At 32.9% G+C, this 27,181-nt stretch overlaps 3 protein-coding genes across 3 annotated transcripts; 2 read left to right on the plus strand and 1 right to left on the minus strand.

The window, feature by feature from the left end:
• Positions 1 to 5,255: 5,255 nt before the first annotated feature.
• On the plus strand, positions 5,256 to 7,129 carry LOC107889868 (uncharacterized). Its single transcript, XM_016814417.1, has 3 exons — positions 5,256 to 5,575; positions 5,927 to 6,359; positions 6,410 to 7,129. The coding sequence occupies exons 1-3, from the start codon at positions 5,256 to 5,258 to the stop codon at positions 7,127 to 7,129; spliced, it is 1,473 nt and encodes a 490-aa protein (XP_016669906.1).
• A 6,912-nt stretch (positions 7,130 to 14,041) lies between these two features.
• On the plus strand, positions 14,042 to 16,315 carry LOC107888587 (probable flavin-containing monooxygenase 1). The gene is made up of 5 exons (XM_016812750.2): positions 14,042 to 14,743; positions 14,818 to 15,055; positions 15,152 to 15,318; positions 15,393 to 15,742; positions 15,815 to 16,315. Exons 1-5 carry the CDS (start codon positions 14,282 to 14,284, stop codon positions 16,161 to 16,163), a joined length of 1,566 nt encoding a protein of 521 aa, XP_016668239.2. The 5' UTR covers positions 14,042 to 14,281; the 3' UTR covers positions 16,164 to 16,315.
• On the minus strand, positions 16,194 to 18,281 carry LOC107889867 (cyclic dof factor 3). Its single transcript, XM_041077650.1, has 2 exons — positions 17,560 to 18,281; positions 16,194 to 17,186 (listed from the first exon to the last, which is right to left on the minus strand). Exons 1-2 carry the CDS (start codon positions 17,933 to 17,935, stop codon positions 16,444 to 16,446), a joined length of 1,119 nt encoding a protein of 372 aa, XP_040933584.1. The 5' UTR covers positions 17,936 to 18,281; the 3' UTR covers positions 16,194 to 16,443.
• Between the last annotated feature and the right edge of the window lie 8,900 nt (positions 18,282 to 27,181).

Consider the following 27,181-nt stretch of genomic DNA (forward strand, 5'->3'; position numbering starts at 1 on the left):
GGGTCTGCTAGGAAGTGGGAATAAGAGTAAAATTTTCATGTTATTAAAATAGGGTCGGGTCGGACCTGGGTTGAAAAATCCTTGCATGAAGTCCGACTCATTCTTAAACTCAAATCTATTTTTCAAGCCTATATTTTTGTTCAAACCCTTCCATATTTTGGGCGGACCTTCGAGCTAAACCAGATGGCCCGACCCATGGACAGATCTAGTTGGTACCAAATATTTTCCTTTAACAAAAGTATTAGTTATTATTTATATTAATTTTTTTATAAATATATTTGTTACATAATTTTGTTTTTCATGGTGTGATATAATCTAGTACCTCCCCAAATGTAATAATATATTTTTGTTAATAAGATTTTGGTGTAATAGAAAGATTGAGGTCTCAAATTTGAGTTTCATTCCGAATAAATCATGTGTGAATTCTCCATTCATAAATGTTGGACGTAAAAGTAAAGGGAAATTGGTGGATCTCTCGGTCAATTCCCTTTCATGCCTCTTTCAAGGCTCTTAGTAAATGGAAGATTCATTATTTCCTGTATTTCTATATTTGTTTTAAGTTTGAAACTTTGTTAGAAATTTGAATTGATTAATAAAAATATTAGATTGAAAAAAAAGTGTTTAAACAAAAATTAAATTTGTTTAAAATATGAATTAGGCTAAATTTCTAATATTAAAGATTAATTTTAATTGGGCTGTTAATTTTTTTTAAAAGTTTTATAAGCGAGCTCCAAGTGATGATTCAACGATCAGTACGATAAATTAGTACCAATCGACGAATAGAACATACTTTAGATCTAAATCGATCTGATGGTTTGTTATCATTCCACCTATATTCATTATTAAATAAATTTTTAACATAAAATATTTTATTTCACCCACATCGCGTGCATAGCGAAATCTAGTATATATAATGATAATAATATATTAAATAAAAATAAATAGAATTTTAAAAGATAAAAACATGATATATGGGAGCTTAGAGTTGCAATATGATGGGGCAAGCAAGGGATGTGAGAAATGAAGTTATGAGTGAAAGTCTTTCATCAGTGGAACTTGGATTGCATGAACAAAATACTGAATTGGATCAAATTCAAGAATCCCACAATCATAAAGAGTAGATTGAGGGATCTTTTGAGGGCCTGAATTCTAGGGAGAAATTGGATATGCAAGCCCATCGGGATTATATTTGTTATTTCATTTATAATTATATAATATCATTCTCAAATAATAATTACAAGAGGAAATATTTCGGAGAATAATTGGTAAAAGATATAAATAAAGTAATAAATAAAATAATAAAATATTTAATATTCAATCCTAATTCACTATTAGTGGCTAAGATCTTCTAAGTATAATTAATATCTCACTTTAAATTCAACTTAATTTTGGATTAACTATTCGTATCAACCTCTAGATTTAGACTAAATATTATTGGTACAAGTGTCGCTGTCATCATTTTCTCCAACTCCCTTAATAGTTTAACGATTTATCAACAATATCCTATTTAACGCAATATGATCAATCGGTCGCTTTTCCTAAAACTAATCTTTGAATAGTTTTCTAACAAGATTGTTAAGGTAGAGTCGAGATACTCAACTTCACTTTCATTTTACACAAACACAAATAAAAAGAAAATTGTAATATTTTTTTTATCAACATGGAAAATATGTCAATATAACATTTATTATATCTTACATGGCACTGCTACAAACATACCACATGGCAATGTCTATATGTCATTATGATTTTTCTAAAAATAAATTACAATTTTCTCAATTTTTTGAAAAAAATTATTTAAGCATCTTTATATAAAAAAAAATTATAATTTGATTACTAATGTTTGTAAAAATGATTAATATTTTTATCTTGGAATCATAAAAAATTTATATTTCAGTTAAAATTACTTAATTGCCTTATGTAATATGTAATAATTACTTAAAATTATTTGTAAGATATGGATATTGAATAATTTTAATAGTTTTGATAATTTATTTTATTGGCTCAAATGTCAAAAAAGTCCTTAAGAAAATGCAAAAAAATCAATTAAGCCCTTATATTAAATTCACACACAATTGAGTCTCTGTCATTGATTAAAATAATCAATTAAACCCCTCTATTAATGTAACATCCCAAAATTTTAATTTTTGATTTCGTGTATATGTGACACACAATTGGGTATCTGCTTTAATGGTTAAGTGTTCTGAGTGTGTGTGTGAGGTCCCAAGTTCAAGCTTTACTTGAGTAAATTTTGGTATTTTTATAAATAAAGCCTTAACCTTGTGCAAAGGGTTTAAGTTTAATTGTTGGTAAGTTTATATTAGAATGGGCCTACTGGTTTGGTAGTTAAGTGGAGTGTTAGAGTATTGAAGGTCCTATGTTCAATTCTCTATGATTGTGTAGACACAATATTTTTGCTCCAATTTTGACTAAGAGTTGTGTTCGGACAAAATTCTGAGTGTTGTGTTTTAGTGGGTTAGAGGGAGAGGTTATCAGAAAATTCCCCAAACTTTTTCTGACGTTTTCTTCTTCTTTTTCTTTTTTTTTCTCTCTTCTGCCTATTCTTTCCCCTAATTGCTGTCGAAATTTCCATTATTTTTTCCCCTTCCATTTTCTTTCTTTTTTTTTCAATTGATTCATTTGTTCATCATTGGTTGCGCGTGTTTAGTAAGTAATGGTTTTATCTATTGTTAATCATTCTTGGTTAATCTCTAAAAAGAGGGATTCCTTTTTGGTGTTTAGGAGTTAATCAAGGGGCTGGTGGTTTTGAATCGACGTTGAGATTGTGCGAAGTCATGGTTACTCATGCGAGATAAGGGTTTTTTTAGGTTTTTAGTCGAGTTCCTTCTGAAATTGGTTGATTAAAAATGAATTAAGTGATTAATCTGGAGATATGTTGGTCGATTTTTAGGTTCTGGAGGCTTAGGAGTGCTTACGCATCAGAAACTATACCAGGTGTGTACCCGAAATGCAGAAAACGAGATTCGATGAAAAGCTGAAATTGCTTGCTGGCGAGAAATAAGAGAAATAAGAGAAATAAGAGAAAATGATGCGAAAAAAATTGTAGAGAAAGGAAATAAGGGTGTTATAAACTTGGAAATCAACATTTTGTGCTAAAATAGTTTTGTACAGCAGCAGTAGTCTAGTTTTTCATAGAAGAAACACTGTAAGTAATGGAATTGTAAATTATGATATATAATAAATTTTGTAAGACAATGTCAAAATGATTTTGGATTCTCCTATTCTAACTTTGAAAAATCATCAAAAATTGTAAAAAAAAATAATTATGCGCTTAAATTTATATTTTTAAATCCTTAATGAGTCTATTTTCAAGGGAAAAAAATGGAAACATCATCCAAATTCTGTACTAAGAGATAAATATTTTTTGGTGAGGAAAGGTTGAAGCTGTCAAATAGTAGAATAGGGATAAATTTGAAGATTTTAATGTACTTATTTAATAAACTATAAATTTTGAAAATTTTATGGTAAAAAGGTATTTGAGTCTAGTTTTAAAAACATCAAGTGGATCTTAATTTGGAATTCTGTACCTCAAGATATAAATAATTTAGTGACAATGACTCAAGTAGACAACTTTGAATGAACATATAAGTAAATAGTGAAAATATATATGAATATTTAGCTAGTATGGGTTACATTAAAAATGGATCACATGGCCAAAGCCAATTTGGGCCGAGTGGGCCACACGGGTGTGTGGGCTCACACGGACAGATTACATGGGTGTGTGAGCCCATTTTTATCGAAATGTTTCTAAGGTTCCACGGGTCGCCTAAGCCGACTGTGAACCTACTGTAAGGTCGGTAAGTACTACTTAGACCCTTAAATGTGTGAAATTGACTGAATGATATCTGTACTAAGCATGTTAATATTTGAAATGAATATATGTACTGAAATTGCATAACAACATATCATCCATTGTATGTTGCATTGCATTGGGTTAGGGGTTGTTATTCGGAGGAAGTGTACTAAAAGGCTTTAAGCCTAATTTACTGGCAGTTCAGCTACAAACTACTGTTTTGTGCCGTATTCGGTACTACTTGGAGTGTAGGGATGGGTGGGTTGATTATATCCCCACATGGAGTGTAGGGTTGAACGAAGATGGTGTGTAGAGGCTGGTTGGGTAGGATTTTGCTACTGCATAACTTTTACTGCTACTAATACTGTGATGGGCTAAGGCCCTACTGCATTTTTGACACTGTAATGAGATGGGCTAAGGCCTAAACTGTCACTGATACTGTAAAGGGCTTAGGCCCAAGACTGTTCAACTGTGCACTGTGAATACTGATTGTTCGTTTGTTTTTGCGGGGTTACACACTGAGTTTACGTAAACTCACCCTTTTTGTTTAATGTGCACAGGTAATCCCCAGACTTAGACGGATTGGTGTGACGAAAGACTCAGCGGTGACCACAGTAATTTTTGGACTTCATAGTTTTCAATTTACGATTTATACTTTAATTATTATTGATTATTTGGGCGATAATTTAAGGACCTTCTGGGACTTTAGTTTTAAATTTTGGTATTTATTTATTTATTTTAATTTATGGATTTATAGCTGCTGGTCATAGGAAATTCGGTTTTCAAAAAGTTAAAGTATTTTCTAAACGCATGATCATTTAGACTGTTTTATTAAAGCTTCCGCAACGAGGGATGTTTCAAAACAAATGTTTTAAATGAATAAAGATGACTTCCTAAGTTCTAACAAAGGTTTACTAAAGATAATAACATGAAATATTTTCGTCGTAACAACGAGGTTTCAAAAACACTATCGTGTGACATTGCTAGATACGGCCATAACGTCTATGCTGAGTTTGGGGTGTTACATTTAGTGGTATCAGAGCTAGGTTGTAAAACTCGACTGTAGATTATGAGTTTTATAAAAAAAATGAGCTTTCAAAAAATTAATTAATTTCTAAATAATTTGAAATGTTTTTACTGAGTAAGTGGTACACTGAGTTTCCAGTGCCAATCTTGCAAGTATTCTGAACTATGATTTGTTTTAAACTGAAACTGTTATGCATAGTATATTCTAGAATTATTATAAATAATAAATTGTACTAAAAACACTCTAGTTAGTGTATACTAAAAATTGTAGAGAAACTGAAAACTATAGTGAGACTACGATTTACGAAAACGAACTCTAAATAACTGCTACTGTTTTACATAAAACATCTGTTTATAAACACTGGAACTGTAACTAATTCATAAAAATATTAATACAGATAAACGTGATTAGACAATGAGCGCACGAGGTATCCGCGGACAGGGTACTAGAGGCCGAGGTAGAGGCCGCAGAGAAGCTCGAGCTGAGCTGTCTTCATTGGGTAGCATACCGAATTTGGATACGAGTAAGATGCTAGTATTGACTGCTACTAAGGCTGGGTCTCAAGATTGCATGGCTGGGGACAACGCATTGTCCCAGGCTATGTTAAGGATTTTGGAGAGGGTTGTTGAGCCCAATACTAGATCTGGAAGCCGAGGGTCAGCTACGGAACGACTCAAGTCCAATGGAGCTGAGCTCTTCAGGGGTGTCATTGAAGTTGCCTCTAATGTGGCTGAGTACTAGATTGAGGCCACGGAGAGGATCATGGATGACTTAGACTGCACCCTAGAGTAGAAATTAAAGGGTGCAGTCTCATTGTTGAGGGATGAGGTTTATCAGTGATGACTTACTATTAAGGAGGGCACTCAGCCCGAATTTCTAACCTGAGAGTTCTTTAAAACCGCCTTCCAGGGGAAATATGTGGGGGCGAGCTACGTGGATTCCCGTAAGAGGGAATTCCTGAATCTGACTTAGGGAGATCGATCGATGGCCGAGTATGAGGCCGAGTTCTTGCGATTGAGATGCTATGCGTGAGGTATGGTGGCCTCTGAGTATGAGTGATGTAATCATTTTGATGATGGGCTCAGAGATAATTTGAGAGTCTTGATAGCTCTACAGAAGGAGCATGATTTTTCTGCACTGGTAGAGAAGGCGAAGATCGTCGAGGAGGTTAAGGGCGCTGAGCGCCAGAATTATGACCGCGAGAGGGATAAGAACAAGAGGGATTCGAAGCCTTCGAGTTCTGCACAGAGGCCTAAGAAAAATGCCAAAGTTGATGGGTCGGTTGGAGTTAGACCCCCCGTTACTGTTACTAGATTGCAGCTATGTACTGATTGTGGTAGACGCCATCAGGACGAGTGTTGGAGAATTACTAGAGCGTGCTTGCGGTGTGGGTCATTAGAGCACCGTATTAGAGAGTGTCCGCTGAGGGCCGATCAGAGGCAACCTCTGAATACTGGTACGACGCAGCCATATAGGGTAGTGCAGCAGCCACCAAGGGGCGTGGGCAGGCCAGAGATGGTAATGGTATGGGTCGTGGGCTAAGAGCATTGAGCAGAGGTACTGGACAGGCTGAGGCGAGACAACCGACCCTAGTTTATGCTGCTTATTTTCGAGAGAATGGAGATACTCTGGAAGTCATCACGGGTACATTCTTTATTCTTGATGCACCGTATATTACCTTGATAAACATAAGGTCTACTAACTCATACATAGCTAGCAACATATCTGGAAACTTGAAGATTTTAGTTGAGAGCACTACGAGTGAGGTTACGGTACTGAATCCGTTAGGGCACTCTGTTAGAGTTAGTAAACTGTATAGGGATGTTCCTTTAGAGGTACAAAGGGCAATCTTCCTGGCTGATTTGATAGTGCTTCCATTTAGGGTGTTCGACCTAATTCTGGGGATGGACTGGTTGGTTAAGCATCGTGTTAGCTTGGATTGTGCAACTAAGAGGGTCGTACTAAGGACTGAGGAGGTAGTCATTATTGGAGAACGCTGGAATTACTTATCTAATGTGATCTCTGCACTAGTGGCAAAGAAGATGATTCGTAAGGGATGTGAGGTATTCTTAGCCTACGTAAATGTTTCAAATTCTGGGGATTCTACAGTTAAGGATATCAAAGTAGTAAAGGATTTTTTAGATGTCTTTTCGGAGGAGATACTGGGGTTACCTCCGAATCGTGAGTTGGAATTTGGGATTGAGCTACTTCCAGGTACAGCTCTGATGTCGATCGCTCCCTATCGAATGGCCCCGAAAGAGCTTGTGGAGCTTAAGGCTCAGATTTAAGAGCTATACTATTGATTTTCGAGGTAGTTGGGAGGATTATCTGTCGCTAGCGGAGTTCGCCTATAATAATAGTTTCCAGTGTAGCATCAAAATGGCACTTTACGAGGTACTGTATGGTCGTAAGTGTCGCACTCCTTTATGTTAGACTGAGTTGGGTGAGCGACGTTTTCTAGGTCCTGAGTTAGTATCAGAGACTGAGGATAAAGTTAGATTGATTCGGGATCGTCTAAAAGCGGCATTTGACATACAGAAATCCTATGCGGATCTAAAGCGTCGAAAGATTTAGTATTTCGCGGGGGACTTCATATTTTTCAAGGTCTCGTCATAGAAGAAGATACTGAAGTTTGGTCCTAAGGGCAAGTTGAGCCCTAGGTTTATTGGACATTATCGTATTCTGAAGCGAGTGAGACCAGTTGCTTATCAATTGGAGCTACCTCCGGAGTTCGATCAGATTCATGACGTGTTCCACGTCTCTATGTTGAGGCGCTATCACTCTGATCCTACTCATATTGTTCCTATTGAGGAGATTAAGGTGAGGCCAAAATTGACCTTTGAGGAGGAGTCAGTTTAGATTTTTGATCGTGACGTTAAGGTTCTGCAAAGGAAGTCTATCCCTCTGGTGAAGGTTTTGTTGCGTAATCATAGTACTGAGGATGCGATGCGTTAGAAGTATCCTCATCTGTTTTTGATCAGGTAAATTTCGAGGACGCAATTTTCTTTTAGGGGGTAGAGTTGTAACACCCTAAAATTTTAATTTTTGATTTCGTGTATGTGTGACACACAATTGGGTATCTATTTCAATGGTTAAGTGTTCTGAGTGTGTATATGAGACCCCAAATTCAAGCCTTACTTGGGCAAATTTTGGTATTTTTATAAATAAAGCCTTAACTTTGTGCAAAGGGCTTAGGTTTAATTGTTGGTAAGTTTATATCAGAATGGGTCTACTGGTCTGGTGGCTAAGTGGAATGTTAGAGGTCCTGTGTTTAGTTCTCTGTGATGGCGTAGAGATAGTATTTTTGCTCCAATTTCGGCTAAGAGTTGTGTTGGGGCAAAATTATGAGTAGTTTTGTTTTAGTAGGTTAATAGGGAGTGATTTTAGAAGATAATTGGGGAGAGGTTATCAGAAAATAATTTGATTATCTTTTTGTTGCAAAAAAAAAATAGAGTTTCAGTTTTCTCTCCAATTTCCCAAACTTTTTCTGACGTTTTCTTATTCTTCTTCTTCTTTTTCTCTCCTCTGTCGATTCTTTCCCCTAGCTGCTGCCAAAATTTCCATTATTTTTTCTCCTTTCGTATCTTTCTTTTTTTGTCCAATTAATTTGATTGTTCATCGTTGGTTGCACATGTTTGGTAAGTAACGGTTTTTTCTATTGTTAATCGTTCTTAGTTAATCTCTAAAAAGGGGATTTCTTTTTGGTCTTTAAGAGTTAATCAAGGGGCCGGTGGTTTTGAATTGACGTTGTGATTGTGCGAAGTCGTGGTTACTCAAGCGAGGTAAGGGTTTTGTTAGGTTTTTAGTCGAGTTCCTTCTGAAATTGGTTGATTAAAAACAAATTAAGTGATTAATTTGGAGATATGTTGGTCGATTTTTAAGTTCTTGAGGCTTAGGAGTGCTTACGCATTAGAAACGATACCAGATGTGTACCCGAAACGCATAAAACAGGATTCAGCGAAAAGCTAAAATTGCTTTTTGTTGAGAAATAAGAGAAATAAGAGAAAATGATGTGAAAAACATTGTAGAGAAAGGAAATAAGGGTGTTATAAACTTGGAAATCAACATTTTGCACTAAAATAGTTTTGGACAACAGCAGTAGTCTAACTTTGAAAAAGCATCCAAAAAAGTGGAAATTTATTTAGAGGTTGAATAAAATACGAAATTAAATTTTATTGAGTCTAGTTTTTCATAGAGAAACACTGTAAGCAATGAAATTTTAAATTATGAGATATAATAAATTTTGTGAGATAAGGTCAGAATGATTTCGGGTTCCCCTATTCTGATTTTGGAAAATCATCAAAAATTGTAAAAAAAATAATTATGGGCTTAAATTTATATTTTTAAATCCCTAATGAGTCTATTTTCAAGGGAAACAAATGGAAACATCATCCAAATTCTGTACTAAGAGATAAATAATTTTTTATAAGGAAAGGTTGAAACTGTCAAACAGTAAAATAGGGATAAATTTGAAGATTTTAATGTACTTATTTAATAAACTATAAATTCTGAAAATTTTATGATAGAAAGAGTTTGAGTCTAGTTTCAAAAACATCAAGCGGATCTTAATTTAGAATTTTGTAACTCAAGATATAAATAATTTAGTGACAATGACTCAAGTAGTTAACTTTGAATGAACATATAAGTAAATAGTGAAAACATATATGAATATTTAGCTAGCATGGATTACATTAACAATGGAACACACGGCTAAGGCCAATTTGGGCCGAGTGGGCCATACGGGCGTGTAGGCCCACATGGGCAGATCACATTGGCGGGTGAGCCCATTTTTACTGAATTGTTTCTAAGGTTGCACGGGTCGCCCAAATCGACTGTGAACCTACTGTAATGTCGGTAAGCGCTACTTAGACACCTAAATGTGTGAAATTGACTAAATGATATCTGTACTGAGCATGTTAATATTTGAACTGAATATATGTACTGAAATTGCATAATAGCATATCATCCATTGTATGTTGCATTGCATTGGGTTGAGGGTTGTTATTCGGAGGAAGTGTACTAAAAGGCTTTAAGCCTAATTTACTGGCAGTTCAGCTGCAAACTACTGTTTTGTGCCGTATTCGGTACTACTTGGAGTGTAGGGATGGGTGGGTTGATTATATCCCCACATGGAGTGTAGGGTTGAACGAAGATGGTGTGTAGAGGCTGGTTAGGTAGGGTTTTGCTACTGCATAACTGTTATTGCTACTGATACTATGATGGGCTAAGGCCCTATTGCATTTTTGACACTGTAATGAGATGGGCTAAGGCCTAAACTGTCACTGATACTGTAAAGGGCTTAGGCCCAAGACTGTTCAACTGTGCACTGTGAATACTGATTGTTCGTTTGTTTCTACGGGGTTACACATTGAGTTTACGTAAACTCACCCTTTTTGTTTAATGTGCACAGGTAATCCCCAGACTTAGACTGATCGGTGCGACGGAGGACTCAGCAGTGACTGCAGTAATTTTTGGATTTCATGGTTTTCAATTTACGATTTATACTCTGATTATTATTGATTATTTGGGTTGTAATTTAAGGACCCTCTGGGACTTTGGTTTTAAATTTGGGTTTTCATTTATTTATTTTACTTTATGGATTTAAACCTGCTAGTCGTAGAAAATTCGGTTTTCAAAAAGTTAAAGTATTTTCTAAATGCATGATCACTTAGACTGTTTTATTAAAGCTTCCGCAACGAGGGATGTCTCAAAAAAATGTTTTAAATGAATAAAGACGACTTCTTAAATTCTAACAAAGGTTTACTAAAAATAATAACATGGAATGTTTTCGTCGTAACAACGAGGTTTCAAAAGCACTATCGTGTGACATTGCCAGGTACGGCCATAACGTCTAGGCCGGGTTTGGGGTGTTACATTCAATGATTTCAATCATTAACCACATTAACCATTAAAATAAATTGACGGACTAATCAAATGATGACATGTGGTAGCTTCTAGCTTAATCTAATATTTTTCCATAAAAATAATTAGAAAATAAAAAAATTATAAAATATAAAAAAAATAAAATTGATATAAACTTATGAAAATAATTAAAAGTAATAAAATTGTAAATATTAAAAAATATAAAAAATTATAAAATTAATAAAACATGTTTAAAATATTTTAAATTTTATAAAAATGTATAAAATTCTTAAAAACCTATAAAAATCATAAAAAAATATTAAAAATATAAAAATGTATTAAAATTGATATAAACTTATAAAATTATAAATAATCATAAAAAATATAAAAAATAAAATATATTATAAAAATTATAAATTATAAATTATAAAAAAAAGTCATTTAAACCCTTAAAATCATAACGAACACATGATATCACACCAACCATTGGATAATGAGAATAGTCATAAGATCGTTAGTGTCATTTTCATGTTAAGTATAATGTTCTTGATATTCCACAAATAAAACGATAGTTGTGGGACTCTCTCCTTTATATTGATAATTTTTTTTTGAAAATTTGTATCTCCAAATTTATAAGTACAATACACTAGTTTGGACCTTGAAATTTTGAAAATTGTTTGTTATTTATTGTATGATATAAAGTATTTTTGGTACAATTAGATACTATCAAACCAAAATCTCATTATCTAACTATTAACATATGCCACTATGGACTATTTTGACCAAGGTTTCAGTGAAAGAGTATTTAGGGACTCTGACGTAATCTGATTATATGGCTATTCGATGGTGGTTGGTAAGAATTCAATTTTTAGAGTTGAGGCAAGAGTGGTGTTAGAAGGGTTGCACATAGCTTGGGAGAGGAGTTTTAGACAAATTGACATGGAGTGTGACAATGCCTTACTAGTGGAAACTATTTTAGCCGGTGGAGTTGCTAATAGTAGAATGATGGAACTACGACTTATCCATATGTTACTAACTCAGAACTGGAAAGTACATCTTTATAATATTCCGAGGTCTTGCGGATTAAATGCATATATAAACGACAAAATGTGCATTTAATGGTGGCGTAGGATTAATTTCCTTTGAAGAATCCCCAATTTCAGTGCGCGACTTGTTGTTGGAGGATAGAATTAATTCTACATGAGTTCGCTATATGCTTATTAATGTAATCGCCTAATGTTGTTTTTTTCTACCAAAAAAAGAGAGAAGAAAATGCCAAAAAAAAAGGGAAATGGGTCACTTTCTAGGATATTTAGGGAAATATGTCGATTTTGGAGAGATAGTAAAAACGCATCCTACATTCATTTCTTACCTTTTTTTTTATATATTAGCTCATTTGGTTAGATGGTTAAATGTTAATGGTTTTATACTTGAATTTTAGGTTCAATTCCTCTCCTACTCACATTTGTATTTTTTATTTCATATTGTTTCAAGTTTTTTTTTATTAATAACTCTTTTATTTATAAAATCAAATAATAAATATGTAATTATATAATAAAAATTTATTATATATATCATTATGTTAACAATATTTGAAATCAAGAACTCCTTTATATATAATATAAACATCAACTAATTTTTTGATATATTTTTCTTTATATATAACATTTAATGTCAAATATTTATCTTTTCCACCTATAATGTGGGTACAGTGATTTCTAACATTATAAAATGAAATAATTATTTCAAATATCTTTTCTTTTCATCTATATTGTGAGTATGATATTCAAAATATTTTATATGTGAAATATTTCAAATACACAAACAAAAATATATAATATTAAAATTTACTACACTCATGATATGGATTGAAAAATAAATATTACACATATAAAAATTATAAAAATTTACTAGTCATGTTGGTTGTTCGGGTTTTGTCCTGTTATTGTAATTCAAAAAAATAATGAGATTTGCAATAATTATTTGATTTTATAAATAAAAAAGTTATTAATTAAAAAGATGAATTAAAAATTAAAAAAAACTTCAAAACAATATATTTATCAATTAAAAACATTAATTAAAAAAAAAGCTAGAAATAGCATGAAATAAAAAATATGAATGTGTTTAGAAGAGGAATTTAACCTATGACTCCAGAATAAAATCACTATTATTTAACCATTTAACTAAAAAAGTTAATGTATTAAAAAAATTAATTAAAACTAAAAAAATTAAAAAAACATGAAATAAAAAAATTAGTAGGAGAGGAATCAAACCCAGACTTAAAACAAAATCACTAACATTTAACTATTTGACCAAAAGAGCTAATATGATTAAAAAGAAAAGAGTAAAAAAACGCATCTTGTAGAACATGCTTTTAGCTGAAGTGGCTAAAAGCGTGACATATAGGGCGTGTTTTTATTTTTTCTCTTCAAAATTGACTTATTTCTATAAATATTTATAAAATACTTTTTTTTTGACATTTTCAGCAAATTTAGCCATAAAACTATTAGATGCTTTTAGAATACTAAAGTGAGATACTTCAAAAGCTTTGTATTATAATATTTAGTAGGTTAATTTTTTTGGGTACAAATTACAAATGAGGGATGGGAATGGCAATCACAAATTACAAAGGAGTTTAACCATTGTTTTTTTTATGTTGTTGAAATAATTATATTTAGTGCTTAATTTCTATAAATGATCAAATAGTTTTATCATATAAATTTAATGTTTATAATATTCAATACTTAATTTTTCAACGCTTATTTCTTTAGTTTATCGAACACGCCTTAAGTGATAAGTAGTTATATAATTACTTATCATAATATAACATTTTCAATGATTTATCAAACAAGCGTAAGGGTAATAAGCATTCACCTATTAGATGCCATGTAATTAAGACCGAAGGTGATTGAGTTTTTTTTTTTTTTTTGATAATTGAGGGAGGAGAATGGAGTTGCTTGGGATTAAATCGTGACTCTCATGCTTATAACATAATGCTCTTGACAGTGGGCCAATTATTACAAAGCTGGTTACTACATAAAATCGCCAAAGAAAAAAAAAACAGATTGCAGTATTCAATTTATACACAGCATTAAGATTTGCTTATAAAAGTTCAACTGTTGAACCAAAACAGCCAGCAAGAAGTACAGCCTGTTGCATGTTCTTTCTTTTTCTCTTGGGATTGGGAATTAAAACAGGTGATTTATCTCAACCTGCATGCAAGAAACCTCCGATTCGTCTTTCGTATGATGAGGGATGCATCGATAACGAGACTTGTTGCAGTTTTTGACAGATGTTGATCATGAAAATGAAAGTACTGTTAAAAGTAGGCTCGCATTATATCACCAGCTGGTCCACTTCAATTGCAACCATCTGAATGGCTAATACCATCATGGTTTAGCTGACGACGACGACGATATAACAGCTCTAAATTGAATGCCATTTCTCCCTATTTTCAGGTCGGTGATCACTCGGTTTAGTTTTGTCCTCACTGACCTAAAGGGAGTCAAAAAAGCACTTTAAAAACTGTTGCATTTGTCACCTATGCCACCACACCAGACCACTATTACTAGTCCAAAATGGAGAGTGAAAAGAAGAGGATAGCCATCATAGGTGCTGGAATTAGTGGCTTAATGGCATGTAAGTATACACTAGAGAAAGGTTTCAATCCCATTGTGTTTGAAGCAAGGAGTGGCATTGGTGGAGTTTGGTCACAAACAATAGAGTCTACTAAGCTACAAACACCCAAAGATTTCTATCAGTTTTCTGATTTTTCATGGCCTCGTGAAGTGAAAGAGACTTACCCTGATCACACCCAAGTGTTGGAATACCTCCATGCCTATGCTCTTCACTTCAACATCTTTCCTAGGGTCAAGTTCAACTCCAAGGTAACATGCATCGATTATGTCACATCCTCTGCTGCAGATTTGCATTCTTGGGACTTATGGGGTGGCTCCGGTGAGCCATTTTCTCCCTGGGGGAAATGGCGTCTCACCGTACGAAATGGTCAGAATCCATCTGCTTCTGCTCCAACAGATCAGGTAGCCACTCACCAGTACAAAATTCTAGGCTTTGTCTATGTATACAAGAATTGACAACTGATGATGACAAGCAGGTGTACCAAGTGGATTTTGTGATTCTTTGCATAGGAAGATATAGTGACTTGCCAAATATTCCTGATTTTCCATTGAACAAAGGACCTGAAGTATTCAATGGCAAGGTGTTACATTCCATGGATTATGCTGCAATGGATGATGATGTTGCCGCTGACTTAATCAAAGAAAAACGAGTCACAGTCATTGGATTTCAGAAATCAGCAGTGGATATAGCAGCAGAAGTTGCTAACAAAAACGGTACAAACCTTGTCTCATTCTCTAGGAATAATCCTCTTTTTTGTATATAATCTACTTTCTTTTGACACTCGACATAATTTTATGGTTATAAAAAAGGAGCAACTCACCCATGTACACTGCTATTCAAGACGGCTCACTGGATTGTCCCCGAATATTTACTCCCACTTGTGTTTCAAGGCTTGAACCGCTTCACAGAGTTAATGATCCACAAGCCTGGTGAAGGTTTCTTCATCTGGCTCCTAGCCATGCTGCTTTCACCTCTGGTAAGTAAAGTTTTCCTGTGTTTTCGAAAAAATATTCATGCAATCATGCAGTTGATGCTCTTACTGTGTTCCAGCTCTGGATATTTTCAATGTCGATCGAGTGCTATCTCAAGTACATGTATCCATTGAAGAAATACAACATGGTACCAACACATAGATTCCTCAAACAAATTTCTTCATGTATGTTCACAGTTCTGCCAGCTAATTTCTATGACAGAATCAAAGATGGCAGTCTTTTCTTGAAGAAATCACAAAGCTTTAGCTTCTGCAGAAATGGTTTAATTGTACAAGGCGAATCTAAACCTCTGTTGTCTGATATCGTAATTCTTGCCACTGGATACAAAAGTGAAGAAAAGTTGAAGAACATGTTCAGCTCAACTTTGTTCCAAAAATGTATTGCTGTGTCATCAACCCCATTCTACAGGTATCTTTTGGCTTCTTTTTAGGCTGGGACATCATATAGGACATGCATGCCCATTTATCTTTATTATTGCAGGGAATGCATTCATCCTCAAATCCCACAGCTAGCGATACTTGGATATGCAGATAGTCCAGCAATCCTGTATTCCACTGAAATGAGAAGCAAATGGTTAGCACATTTTCTTGCAGGAAACTTCACGTTACCAACAATAAGTAAGATGGAAGAGAATGTTATGGAGTGGGAAAAATGCAAGAGAAGGGATGAGAAAGAGAGCTATGGAAGGTCTTGTGTGAGTACATTGCTCCAAATATACTGTAATGATCAACTATGCAAAGACATGGGATGCAATTCTAGAAGGAAAAATTGGTTTCTTGCAGAGCTATTTGCAGCTTATGGTCCTAAGGACTACAAAGACTTATCTTAATCAATTAAGCTATGAAAGAGATTGTGGATGTTGAAATTTAGATCACTATTTCATTTGAAATACAAACTTAGATTATGGTACAAACATTTACCTTATCCTACCTCTCACCATTTCATATGTATTTCACAAAACTTGCAAACCATCTAAACGAAAACAATATATACATTGATACATATGTGTGTGTGCGTGTGTGCGCATGGTTTCTACTTCAGCTAAACACTATGCCTTCAGAAACAGTAAGACTTGATTTGTTCTCTTCAGTTAGCTTGCTTCAAAAAGATTATGAGCTCTCTTGGAAGTTTATTGACCTAGAAAATGCTGCTGGATTTGCTTGCAAGATTGGAGATGTTTCAAGAACCTGGTTCCTTTCATCACCCTTTGATTGAAATCCTTTAAACAGTCTTACATCGCCTATTGAATCCGATTTATCATTCTTTGAACCCGATGTGACCCATATAGAATTCCTTGATGCTTCCCCTGGATCACCGATCCTTAATGTTTTCGAAATCCAAAGGCACCTCTCAGCATTGTTTTCATTCACCGGTTCATCTTTTCCGATGCTGCATGGTTTCCCCATGTCCTCGTCTCTTGAATGCTTACCCAATGATAGAGAATTCGAACCAGAACTTGGGACCGTTTGCATTTCAGAGGAAGGTTGAGGAAGCCAAGGGACATTCCATGAGGTTGGTAGAGCACAACCCCAGTATGGAGCTGTGGGATAGAAAGGCATCGAAAAGCTTGGAGGGCAGAAAGTCGGTGGAGGTAGAGGTGAGCTCCACCGAGCTGAATTCCATGAGTAAGGCAAAAAGAATCCAGGAAAGCATGGCATATGAGGTGGAAAACTTCGACAATTCTGCATCATTTGATCTTGTGACCCAGCTTTGTAGACCTCATCATTTGAAGTTGCAATCGATGATCCATTCAAATGCTCGACCCCATTTTTTCCACGTCTATAAGAAACATGAATATTTAACTCCTCAGGCCTATGAAACCTGTTTTGTGTGGTATTGCACATTGTTTCATCTGCATTGGTTTAAAACAGATTCCATTGATTCATAAAGGGGTGTGATTGGACCAAAGGTAAGAATAGTGCCATTCGGTTCATTGCCAATGCGAACTCCATTATGAATCCACCATTACAAGGATTTCATTGATTCATAAAGGGGTGTGTTTGAGCCAAAGGCAAGAATAGTACTGTTCATTGAATATGTGGACTCCATTACAAATCCACCATAACGAGCAATTCATTCATTCAGAAAGGGGTGTTTGGGCCAAAGGTAATAATATTACCGATTGGTTTCATTATCAAATGGTGGACCCCATTACAAATCCACCATTACGAGCACTTGATTTGATTCACAAAGTAGTGTGTTTGAGCCAAGGGTAAGAACAGTACCATCACATGCATTCCGCAGGGGCTCAGAGACAATCACGTGACGATAGTGAGAGGATGAGTTCTTGCTCCTTCGACGTCCAGCGCCCACCGGTACATTCCTCATCGTCCCTCCAGCAGTCCAGTATCTTTGGCAGTTCTTACAAAAGTGTCGCGGTTGACTCACATTGTAATTGTTGTAGTAACAAAACTTGGTATCCATGCTGTTGCATCGAGGGCATGGAAGAACTTTGTTCAATTTCTTCAAGGTTTTTTCTTCTGGGTTACTTGTCTCATTACGATCTTCATCGGTTTTACTAGTTTCTAAACCAGTGCTTTCATTCTCGATAGAAAGTGCATCACGCTTGTCACTTGGCCCATAGGTCACCTCCAAATTCATAAACTCTTCAGAAGCAACCAGAGGAGCTGTACCGTACTGTTTAGATTGGTCCTCCTTTCTGTCTACGAGTTCATGCTCGGCATCTATCGTTTTATCTGCCGCGATGTCCTGAATAATTTGTAGGGGAAATAAAACATAAGCACCAAAATACTAAATAGTAAACTCTTAAGCATAGAAAACTGCAAATTACAAATCATCTGAGAGTACTAAACGCAGTTTCTTTCCATTTTATCTTGTTTGATAAATGAAGAACCAGTTTTAACACCAATGGCAAGCACAGCATTTTGACAACTACAATAGAAATTACAAATGTTGCTTAAGAACTGATGATTTAGTATAATGTTGGGCAAGATTCAAAGCTTTTCAACTAAGCTTATTAATGCCAGGGTCCTAAAAGAATATATGTTGCAACAAAATATTAGGATCATAATTGGTTATAAAGAAACCACTAATTTTATCTAAATTTATATCTATAATTTCTTTCAAGAATGAATTATTTTCATAATTTCATTGCAGAGAATTCAATCATAGCATATAATTCTCTTGAAATTCAAAGAAAAGATACCCAGAAAGCTTCATAATAGATAGGCATATAATGATTAATTCAACCAAAAAGAATATATAAGACCAACCCATTGCTCATTTCCATGTTCTTAACAATGGGAATTCTACAAATCAATCATTTAACTTTCAAAAACTTCAAATTTCTCAAACCAAAAACGAAACTTTAACCAATTCCTCCATAACCATTGTTATAGCGAAAACTAAGAATAAAAAACCAACCCATTGTTGATTTCCATGTTCTAAACAATGAGCATCCTTCAAAATTCTCAAAAAACAAAAGAATCAAAGAAAAAAAAAATCCATTTTACCTTTTTATAATTATTATTATGGTTACAATCATCATCACACGTAGCATAAATGTTAGATATTGTTGCTGCTACGACTGCTTTTGGAGATTTCTCAGGCAAAGGAATCGTTTTTCCAAATAATTTAATTGTCAAGTCGTTTGGTTCCGTCATTTTTAATTCCCTTACTCAGGATTTTTTTCTCTAAATTATCTTCTAACAAAGGATAAAAACTAGAACGAAACTTTTATTTTTTAAAGAAAAAGAGAAAAATATCTGACAAGTTTGTGCTTTTGTGGTGTTTTAATGTTTTTTATTTCTAATTTTTTTGTTTGTTAAAAGAGAAAAAAAAATGTGTTGTTGGTCTCGTGGAGTCAACATTTTTTTATCGGTTTAGGAAAGATGGGTATGTCATGTCAGGATAAAGGCAAATTCTCAACCTTAAGCCCCTTTGTGGCTTTGAAAGATCTTTCCCTTTTCAACAAGTAGTTCCTTCTTCAAAAAAAAAAAGCAAACTTTCATATATATATATATATATATAAAGGTAAACTATACAATTCACATACACACAATTCCATCTTTTAGTAGTTTTTGGTTACTTTGTTAAAGGTTATAAATGACATGTAATAAGAGTTTTTATATTATTTTGTCAATATGGTATGATTGAGCTTATGCCTAGCTTATTTGTATATATACATGTCGTTGATTTTGGCTTGTAAATGTCTACGTAAATATGTATCTTTAGTTATTTATTCATGTAGGTGACTTATGGTAGAAGTGGGATGTGAATGAAATGATCAAATAGTATACGTGATGTAAGTTTAAGATTAGTCTTTTAGCATTTGAGATTGAATTGATATGGTATATGAATTGTGGTGCCAAGTGATGGCATATTAGTTAGACATAGAGGTTGATTGATTTTGGCATGCTTTAGGTATGTTTGATTGTGTTTTTAATGTGTGAAAGTGTTTTGAAATGGTTTGGTTTGGTTTGCAAGAAATGGTGTTGAAATGGCTTGCATTAAGGGTTATTTAGAGAGTACATAGGCTGTCACACAATCGTTTGTCATTTAGATTTTAAGTGCAAGATGAACCGCACGGTCTTAAAGAGTTACATGGTCGTGTGATCAAACTTTGAATGCACACACGGTCTGGCACACGGCCTGTGACACGACCATGTAACCCTATTTCGAATACCCACACGGGCAGGCACACTGGCTGGGACATGGCTGTGTGCCACATTATTCGAATTGTACACGGTTGACCACATGGCCGTATGACCTCTGTCTCTAAAATTTTTCAGTTTTTCCAAAATATTCTATTTTGTTTCAAAACGATCCCTGATTGTTCTCAAACTATTTTTAAAGCCCCATAGGCTCAGTTTAAGGTCCGTAAATGTATTTATGCTTTGAATAAATGTTGGAATGGAATGTTAATATTTTAAATTGGTTAATTGATTTTTAGGTGATGTTAAGTGATTCGATTTTTACGATAATACTTTGTAACACTAATTCAACGACGGAGATGAGTTAGGGGTGTTACACGAGCAAAGGTAAATCTCAATTGCTTACCTTCACTACCTTAGTATATCTCAACCAAGGATTTCTCAACTCACTATACTTGAATTGTTACCTTTCAAAGAAAAATTATAACCTTTACAACATTTTTTTTTCTTAAGGTTTAGATAGAATCCTTCCCCCTAGCTTTTATGGCTAAACTAGAGCCCTTCCTAGTTTTTGTAGCTCAACTAGAACCCTTTACAAATTACTCAATGTTTTATACTTCAAAAACTTTAAGTAGCTTTTTGTAAATGCAAGTAAAGATGTAAACAATGATGGTCTCTCAAAGGTTTGAGTTTACAAGTGTTTAGCTCTCTCAAAGAATTGAAATGAGAATAATAAAAAGATTCGACAATAAACACCTAAGAGATATGTATAAGAAAAAATAAAGAAATATTTTTCTTGATTTCTATGCTTGGATACTCATCTTTTGTGTCTTTGACTTGTGTTTATAGCAAGGAACAAGTTTGTACCTTGATCAGTTACCAATCTAATTGGTTGATTTGATTCAATTTTAAAAACAATAATCGAAAGTTTCTTTTAGAGAATGTGCAGCGTGCAATAACTCTAATATTTGTTAACTAATGTTCCTTTCTTCGTAAGCTTTTAAGTTTAATCGTATCACATATATATATATATATTAAAATTATATTTATCTTTTTATAAAAATATTGACGACTTACGAAATTCAATTAAAAAGCTTTAATTTGATAAAAATGGATGGACCATTTTCCATGCAAAAGAAGCATAGACGTTTGACTAGTAAACTCAAGTTTCATGGGAAAACGAATGAAAATTAAACAGAAAGCAAAGAAAATGTTTTAGGCAATGACTGTGGCACTCATTTTCTTTACGAAAACTCTTTTCCTAAGAAAAAAAAATCAAAGTCATGGAAAACAAACAACCTTTTCCTTATAAAAATATCGTGAAACATGTTTTTTTTAGTTTTAAAATTCTTGATCTAATTTCCATTCTTCACTTCTACTTAGTTAATAGGTAATTTGAATTTCCATCCAATTATGAACATTATTAAAAAAAATTATTATATTTAATGCAGTGACATTTGGAAATAGAAAAAGTTCCTCACTTCATAACCAACGTAACAAAAAACTTAATATTATAATAAATTTTTTATCATAAAAAATTACAAAATAGTCACCCAAATATTTAAGTTTGTCTTTTCTAATCACCAGCGGACCAACGATGATAACTTCTAAAATTGACATAATAACAATTTTAAGCCTTAACATTTAATACATTGTGTTAATTTAGTATTAATTCTAAAAAAATCTAACTCTTGACATTTAAATATTGTGTTGTTTGGTCTTTTTTACAATTTTATTTTTCTTTGTGACTATTTCACCTAAAATGCTAAATAAACAAAATTATCAGTTAAATTTGATTGAAAATATAAAAAAAATAGAAATACCTAAAAATTCAGAATAATAATTTTCATCTTTTCTCATAAAAGCAAAAATTTTTAAAAAAAAGTTAAACAATGCGTAAATATTTAGGGTTAGTTTCTTTATAATCAAGACTAAACTGACATAATTTATAAATGCTGAGGGTTAAAGTTTCTATTATGTCAATTTTAAAAACTATCATCATTAGTCTATGGTGACAAAAAAGATAAAATTAAATAGTTAAGTGATCATTTTGTAACTTTTCATAATTAAGTCACCAACAAAAAATATTACTATCAGTTGAATATAGTTTACTTTTTTTATTGAAATTCACCCTATTTTTTAAATAAAAGAAATTATGATATTATTTCAAATATCTAATTAATAAACAAGATAATCATTTACAAAGTTTTAATCAATGTTACTCTTTGGGATTTCATAATAAACAAGAGAGGTGTATGAATTATTTCATAATAATAATAATAATAATAATAATAATAAAGAAATAAAATATACATTTAAGTGTTTAATATTATTATAAAAAATTCTTTTAAGAAATAAAATGTTTATTATAGATATGATATTATAAATTAAAAAATATTTAATGTTAAAATTCATTAATATTTTGATATTTCTATAAAAATATAATAAAATAGTATTATTAATATTTTGATTTATGATTATAACTAGATTACAACACACACGATGTAGGTGAAAAAAGTATGAAACAAATTTAAAAAGTTTTTGATACAATAACCAAATTTGGCTTTAGCTAGAATGGTAAAATTGAATTATTAAAAATCATAATGTTTTGAGTTTGAATACCATCAAATGCAAATATATATATTTTTAGATTTTATAAGAAAATATAAAATTTCCCTCAAAATAATATCTATTGTTTTTTTAAAATAAGGAGCTTTTGGTAAATTCTTTACTGAGTTGAGACCCAGTTGGAGAGTGACATCAACTCAGTAAGTGTTGCAAAAGTTGCATTTTATGGAAACTTTGAGGCATATTCTCAATAGGTAAAGGTGGTGAGTTAAATTATATAATCATAGTTTCTTATTATCATATGCTCAAAATGATTGAGTGATGAATGAGAAATTGATGCTCAAAGTAAGCTAGTTGGAAATATTGTTGAAGAAAAGTAAAGACTTAGATCTCACATTGGTTAAATACCAAGTGTGAGATGTGTTTATATATGTGAATTCTCTTAAAAGATAATTGAATAACTAAGCTTGTAACATTGTCTCGCGTGCAGGGGGTTGCAGGGTCAAACCCGAATTTGTCTTAAGAAAATTGTGTTTCACGGGGCTTAACATTTCGTAAAATCTTTATTTCAATTTCTTTTTATTACCGTTTTGTTTGATTTTCGTATTTTACAATTTAATTATAAATTGTTCTATTTATATTTTATTTATATAAATATTTGTTTATTTATATTTATCTATTTTGTTTCGCTAACATGTGTATTGTCCAACAATCTTAAATCAGATTTGATTATTTTTGCAATTTTCTAATCCGAGACAAACGAGACACAAAGGCGGAAGAAATTTTTTTTCAAAAATCACTTTTTTAAAAAAAAAATTAAATAAATCTGTTTCAAGATTTTTCTCACCGTTCAACAGATTTCTTTTTCCTCTATTCTTGTTTTATTTCCAAATGAATATTAAAATTAATAAAATTTGTTTCGGGATTTTTCCTGCTGTTTAATAGATTTTATTCGATTTTGTTTTCAAAATTAAAAGTAAATAAAATTCGTTTTGGGATTTATTCTCGTTGTTTAACGGGTTTTATTCCATTATTTTAATTTTATTTCCAAACAGGAAATTAAAGGTAAATAAAATCCGTTTCGAAATTTATTCTCGCCATTCAACGGATTTTATTCTATTATTTTGTTTCTATTTCCAAAAATTAAAGGTAAATAAAAACCATTTCAAGATTGATTCCCGCCATTCAACGATTTTATTCCAAATTTTTTTTTATTCCAAAAACGAGTAAAATAAAATCTGTTTCAGAATTGATTCCCTCCGTTCAATGATTTTATTCCAAATTTTGTTTTATTTTCAAAAACGAGTAAAATAAAATCCGTTTTGGGATTGAGTCTTGCCGTTCAACGGGTTTATTACATTTTGATTTTGTTGCCAAAAACGAGAAATTAAATTAAATAAAATTTGTTTCGGGATTTATTTCACCGTTTAATAAGATTTATTTGATTTTATTTTGTTTCCAAAATTGAGAAATTAAATTAAATCGGTTTCAGGATTTATTCTCGCCATTTAACAAGATTTTATTATGTTTCAAAATTAGAATTAAATAAAATAAAATCTGTTTTGGGACTTATTCCCGCTGTTTAACAGATTTTATTTTGATATAATTTTGTTTCAGGATTTAATCATGTCGTTTAACAAAATTGGTTTTGATTTTGTTTCAGAATTTTTATTTTGCCGTTTAACAAATCAAAAAGAATTTTTTCTATTTATGGTGGTCTTAATTGTGGCTTTAAATTAAATTAAAAGAAATTTAACAACGGTAAATTAAAAAGACAATATGAGAATACATGTCTAAAATTTTTTCTTTGAAAGACTTGGTATTTAAGCATGCCAAGTGCACCACCTCTCTTTTAGGGTTACCTACCTGCTGCATTATTTTACTATATTTTTTATTAGACCATATAAACTTTTGTTTCGGGTTTTATTAGATTCATGTCATCTAACAAAAGTTGATAAGTTTTCTAATTTTGGTTTTGTTTCTTAACAAAAAAATAGGGACTCCCACCAACTCAATCAATTCGCAATCTGAAGCTTTGGTTCAAACGCAATCTTTGATCCAAAACTCAATATTGCCGGTAGTGGCTACTGTAAATCACAACGAGAAACCTGTAAAATTCTCGAGACAGAATTTCAAGACAAGGCAATAGAAAATGTTGTTTTATTTGACCATGTTAAACTTGCCAAAATTTTGAAAGATAACCCTCTTACTATTAAAGAGGGCGAGATAGACGAAGTTACCACTTTCACTGCTGTTGAAGATAGGAAACATTCAAATTTTCTATGCCAAAACTACATCTTGAATAGATTGTTGGATGCACTGTACGAAATGTATAGTGTTAAGGAAACAACTAATGAATTATGGATATCATTGGACCATAAATACAAAACCGAAGATGATGGAGCTAAGAAGTTCTTGTTGCTAAATTCTTAAATTTTATAATGGTTGATTCTAAATTAGTTGTGAATCAAGTGCAGGAACTTCAACTGATCATTCACGGAATTCTTGCTGATTGGATGATAATAAGTGAATCTTCCAAGTGGCAGTCATTATTAAGAATTGCCTACTACTTGGAATGACTTCAAGAATTACCTAAAGTACAAAAGAAAGGAAATGTCAGTGGAAGACCTAATTGTCAGACTTCGGATTGAAGAAGACAGTAGAGGTATGGAAAAGAGGCTCAACAAAGCAGCAAATGACAATGTTGCTAGGGCAAATGTTGTAAAAGTCAAGAAAGACTTCAAGAAGGGAAAACAACCGCAGAATGGGTCTAAACTGGGACCAAAAGATGGTGTTTCCAATAAGCAAAAATTTCAAGAAAAATGGTTCAATTGCAATAAGATGGGGCACAAGTCATCCGACTATAGGATACCAAAGAAGTTAGAGCTAACGAGGCTAATGCTGTGGAAGAAATTTCCAAGGAAGTGTCCAATATGGAATTATGTGCTTAACATACGCAAGAACTATGAATAAGAATGTTCTTTCAAAAGAGGGAATGTATAACAGCATGATTTTGAGCTTAGTCGAAATAATGGTTTCGAGACCACAAATTCAAAGTCAGAAAAATTATTTTATTATTATTTTGGTGTTATAGCATGATTATATGAGTGCATGAAAGTTTTGGTGAATTAATTTTAACGATCGTGAGCTCAATTACCAAAAAGGACTAAATCGCATAAAGGGTAAAAGTTTTATTTTACTAGCTAAATGTGTTAAATAGTTAGAGAACCATAATTTAGGGTCTTTAAAGTGCAATTAGACCCTTTTAAAAGAGGTGGCCGGCCATAGGGGACTAAGAGAATCATGTTGACTAGGTTAGGTGGACATTTGGTGACTTGTGTGACTAAAATAAAAATAAAGAAAAGAGAGGCTATAGTGTCATATTCTCTACCAATTTTTTTCAGCAACTAAGAGGGTTTAGAAATTTAAAAATATCAGCCATTTGTATCTCTTGTAAATCAAGAAATACGCAATCCGGACCTAGACCGGGGAAAAGCCAAGCAAACGAGTTAAATATAATTAGTCGCCTACATTTTGTGTATTGATGTAAGTTGTATGTAAATAATGTAACTTATTTGTATTTATGTATGGTATAAATAATATGGCACAAATTGTGGACTATTGTTGTGAATGTGCATGATGAGAATTGATGTAGTAGAGACTCCTAGTTGAACCTTAAGAATAATTTGGATATCTATGCCATGGCATTTAGGTGATGTGTGTGCTAGTGTAAGACCTGTCTAGGACATGGCATCGACACTGATAAATATGAGCCACTGTAAGACCTGTCTGAGACATGGCATCGGCTTCAAGATATGCAAGCTAGTGTAAGACCTGTCTCGGACATGGCATTGGCTTAAGGTGTGTCAGTGTAAGACCTGTCTGGGACATGGCATCGACACAGATGAGTGGGAGCTAGTGTAAGACCTATCTGGGACATGGCATCGACTTAGATGTGAGAGCCAGTGTAAGACTATGTTTGGAACATGGCGTTGCCATCGTACCTTATGTTTGAGACTTAGTGATTATCCTATAGTATTCCAAATGGTTTGACGGGAAATTTACAGTTTATGTCAAAATAATAGAGCTTATGACCATGTTGTGAGTAGTATAGGTACTTATATGAAATTGATGATATGTGAACTCTATTCTTATTGTATGAATAGTGAAGAATGAATATGAGTAAGTTGTGTTATGAACATTTACTCTTTTGTGTGAGTTATGATATATTGGGAGTATGATCACATGTGGTAACATGGTTGTTATTTCAACATTTACATGCAACTTACTAAGCCTTGTGCTTACCTTTTTCCTTTTCATTTTCTTATAGTGCTGCTAAATTAGTCAGTAGATCAAAGAACATCGGAGGCATCGATCACACCATCACTTGAAGCTTTTGGTATAGTTAGTTTTATTATCTTGAGTATGGCATGTATAGGGATTGAGTCTTTTTGTTACGTGTCATATTGTCAAATTAGCCAATTGTGTTGGCTTGTGACGAAAACCTTCTTTTTTTAAGGCCATAATTAATGGCTAATATTCATTATTGATAATTGTAAATGATGATGCTTCTATAGATGAACAAAATGTATGAATGATCACATGCATGTTTGGTTTATTAGAGTCTCATGAGGTTCACATTCGAATGTCATGTTATGGTTGATTT

Source organism: Gossypium hirsutum, chromosome A09 (assembly GCF_007990345.1).
Source record: "Gossypium hirsutum isolate 1008001.06 chromosome A09, Gossypium_hirsutum_v2.1, whole genome shotgun sequence".
NCBI lineage: Eukaryota > Viridiplantae > Streptophyta > Magnoliopsida > Malvales > Malvaceae > Gossypium > Gossypium hirsutum.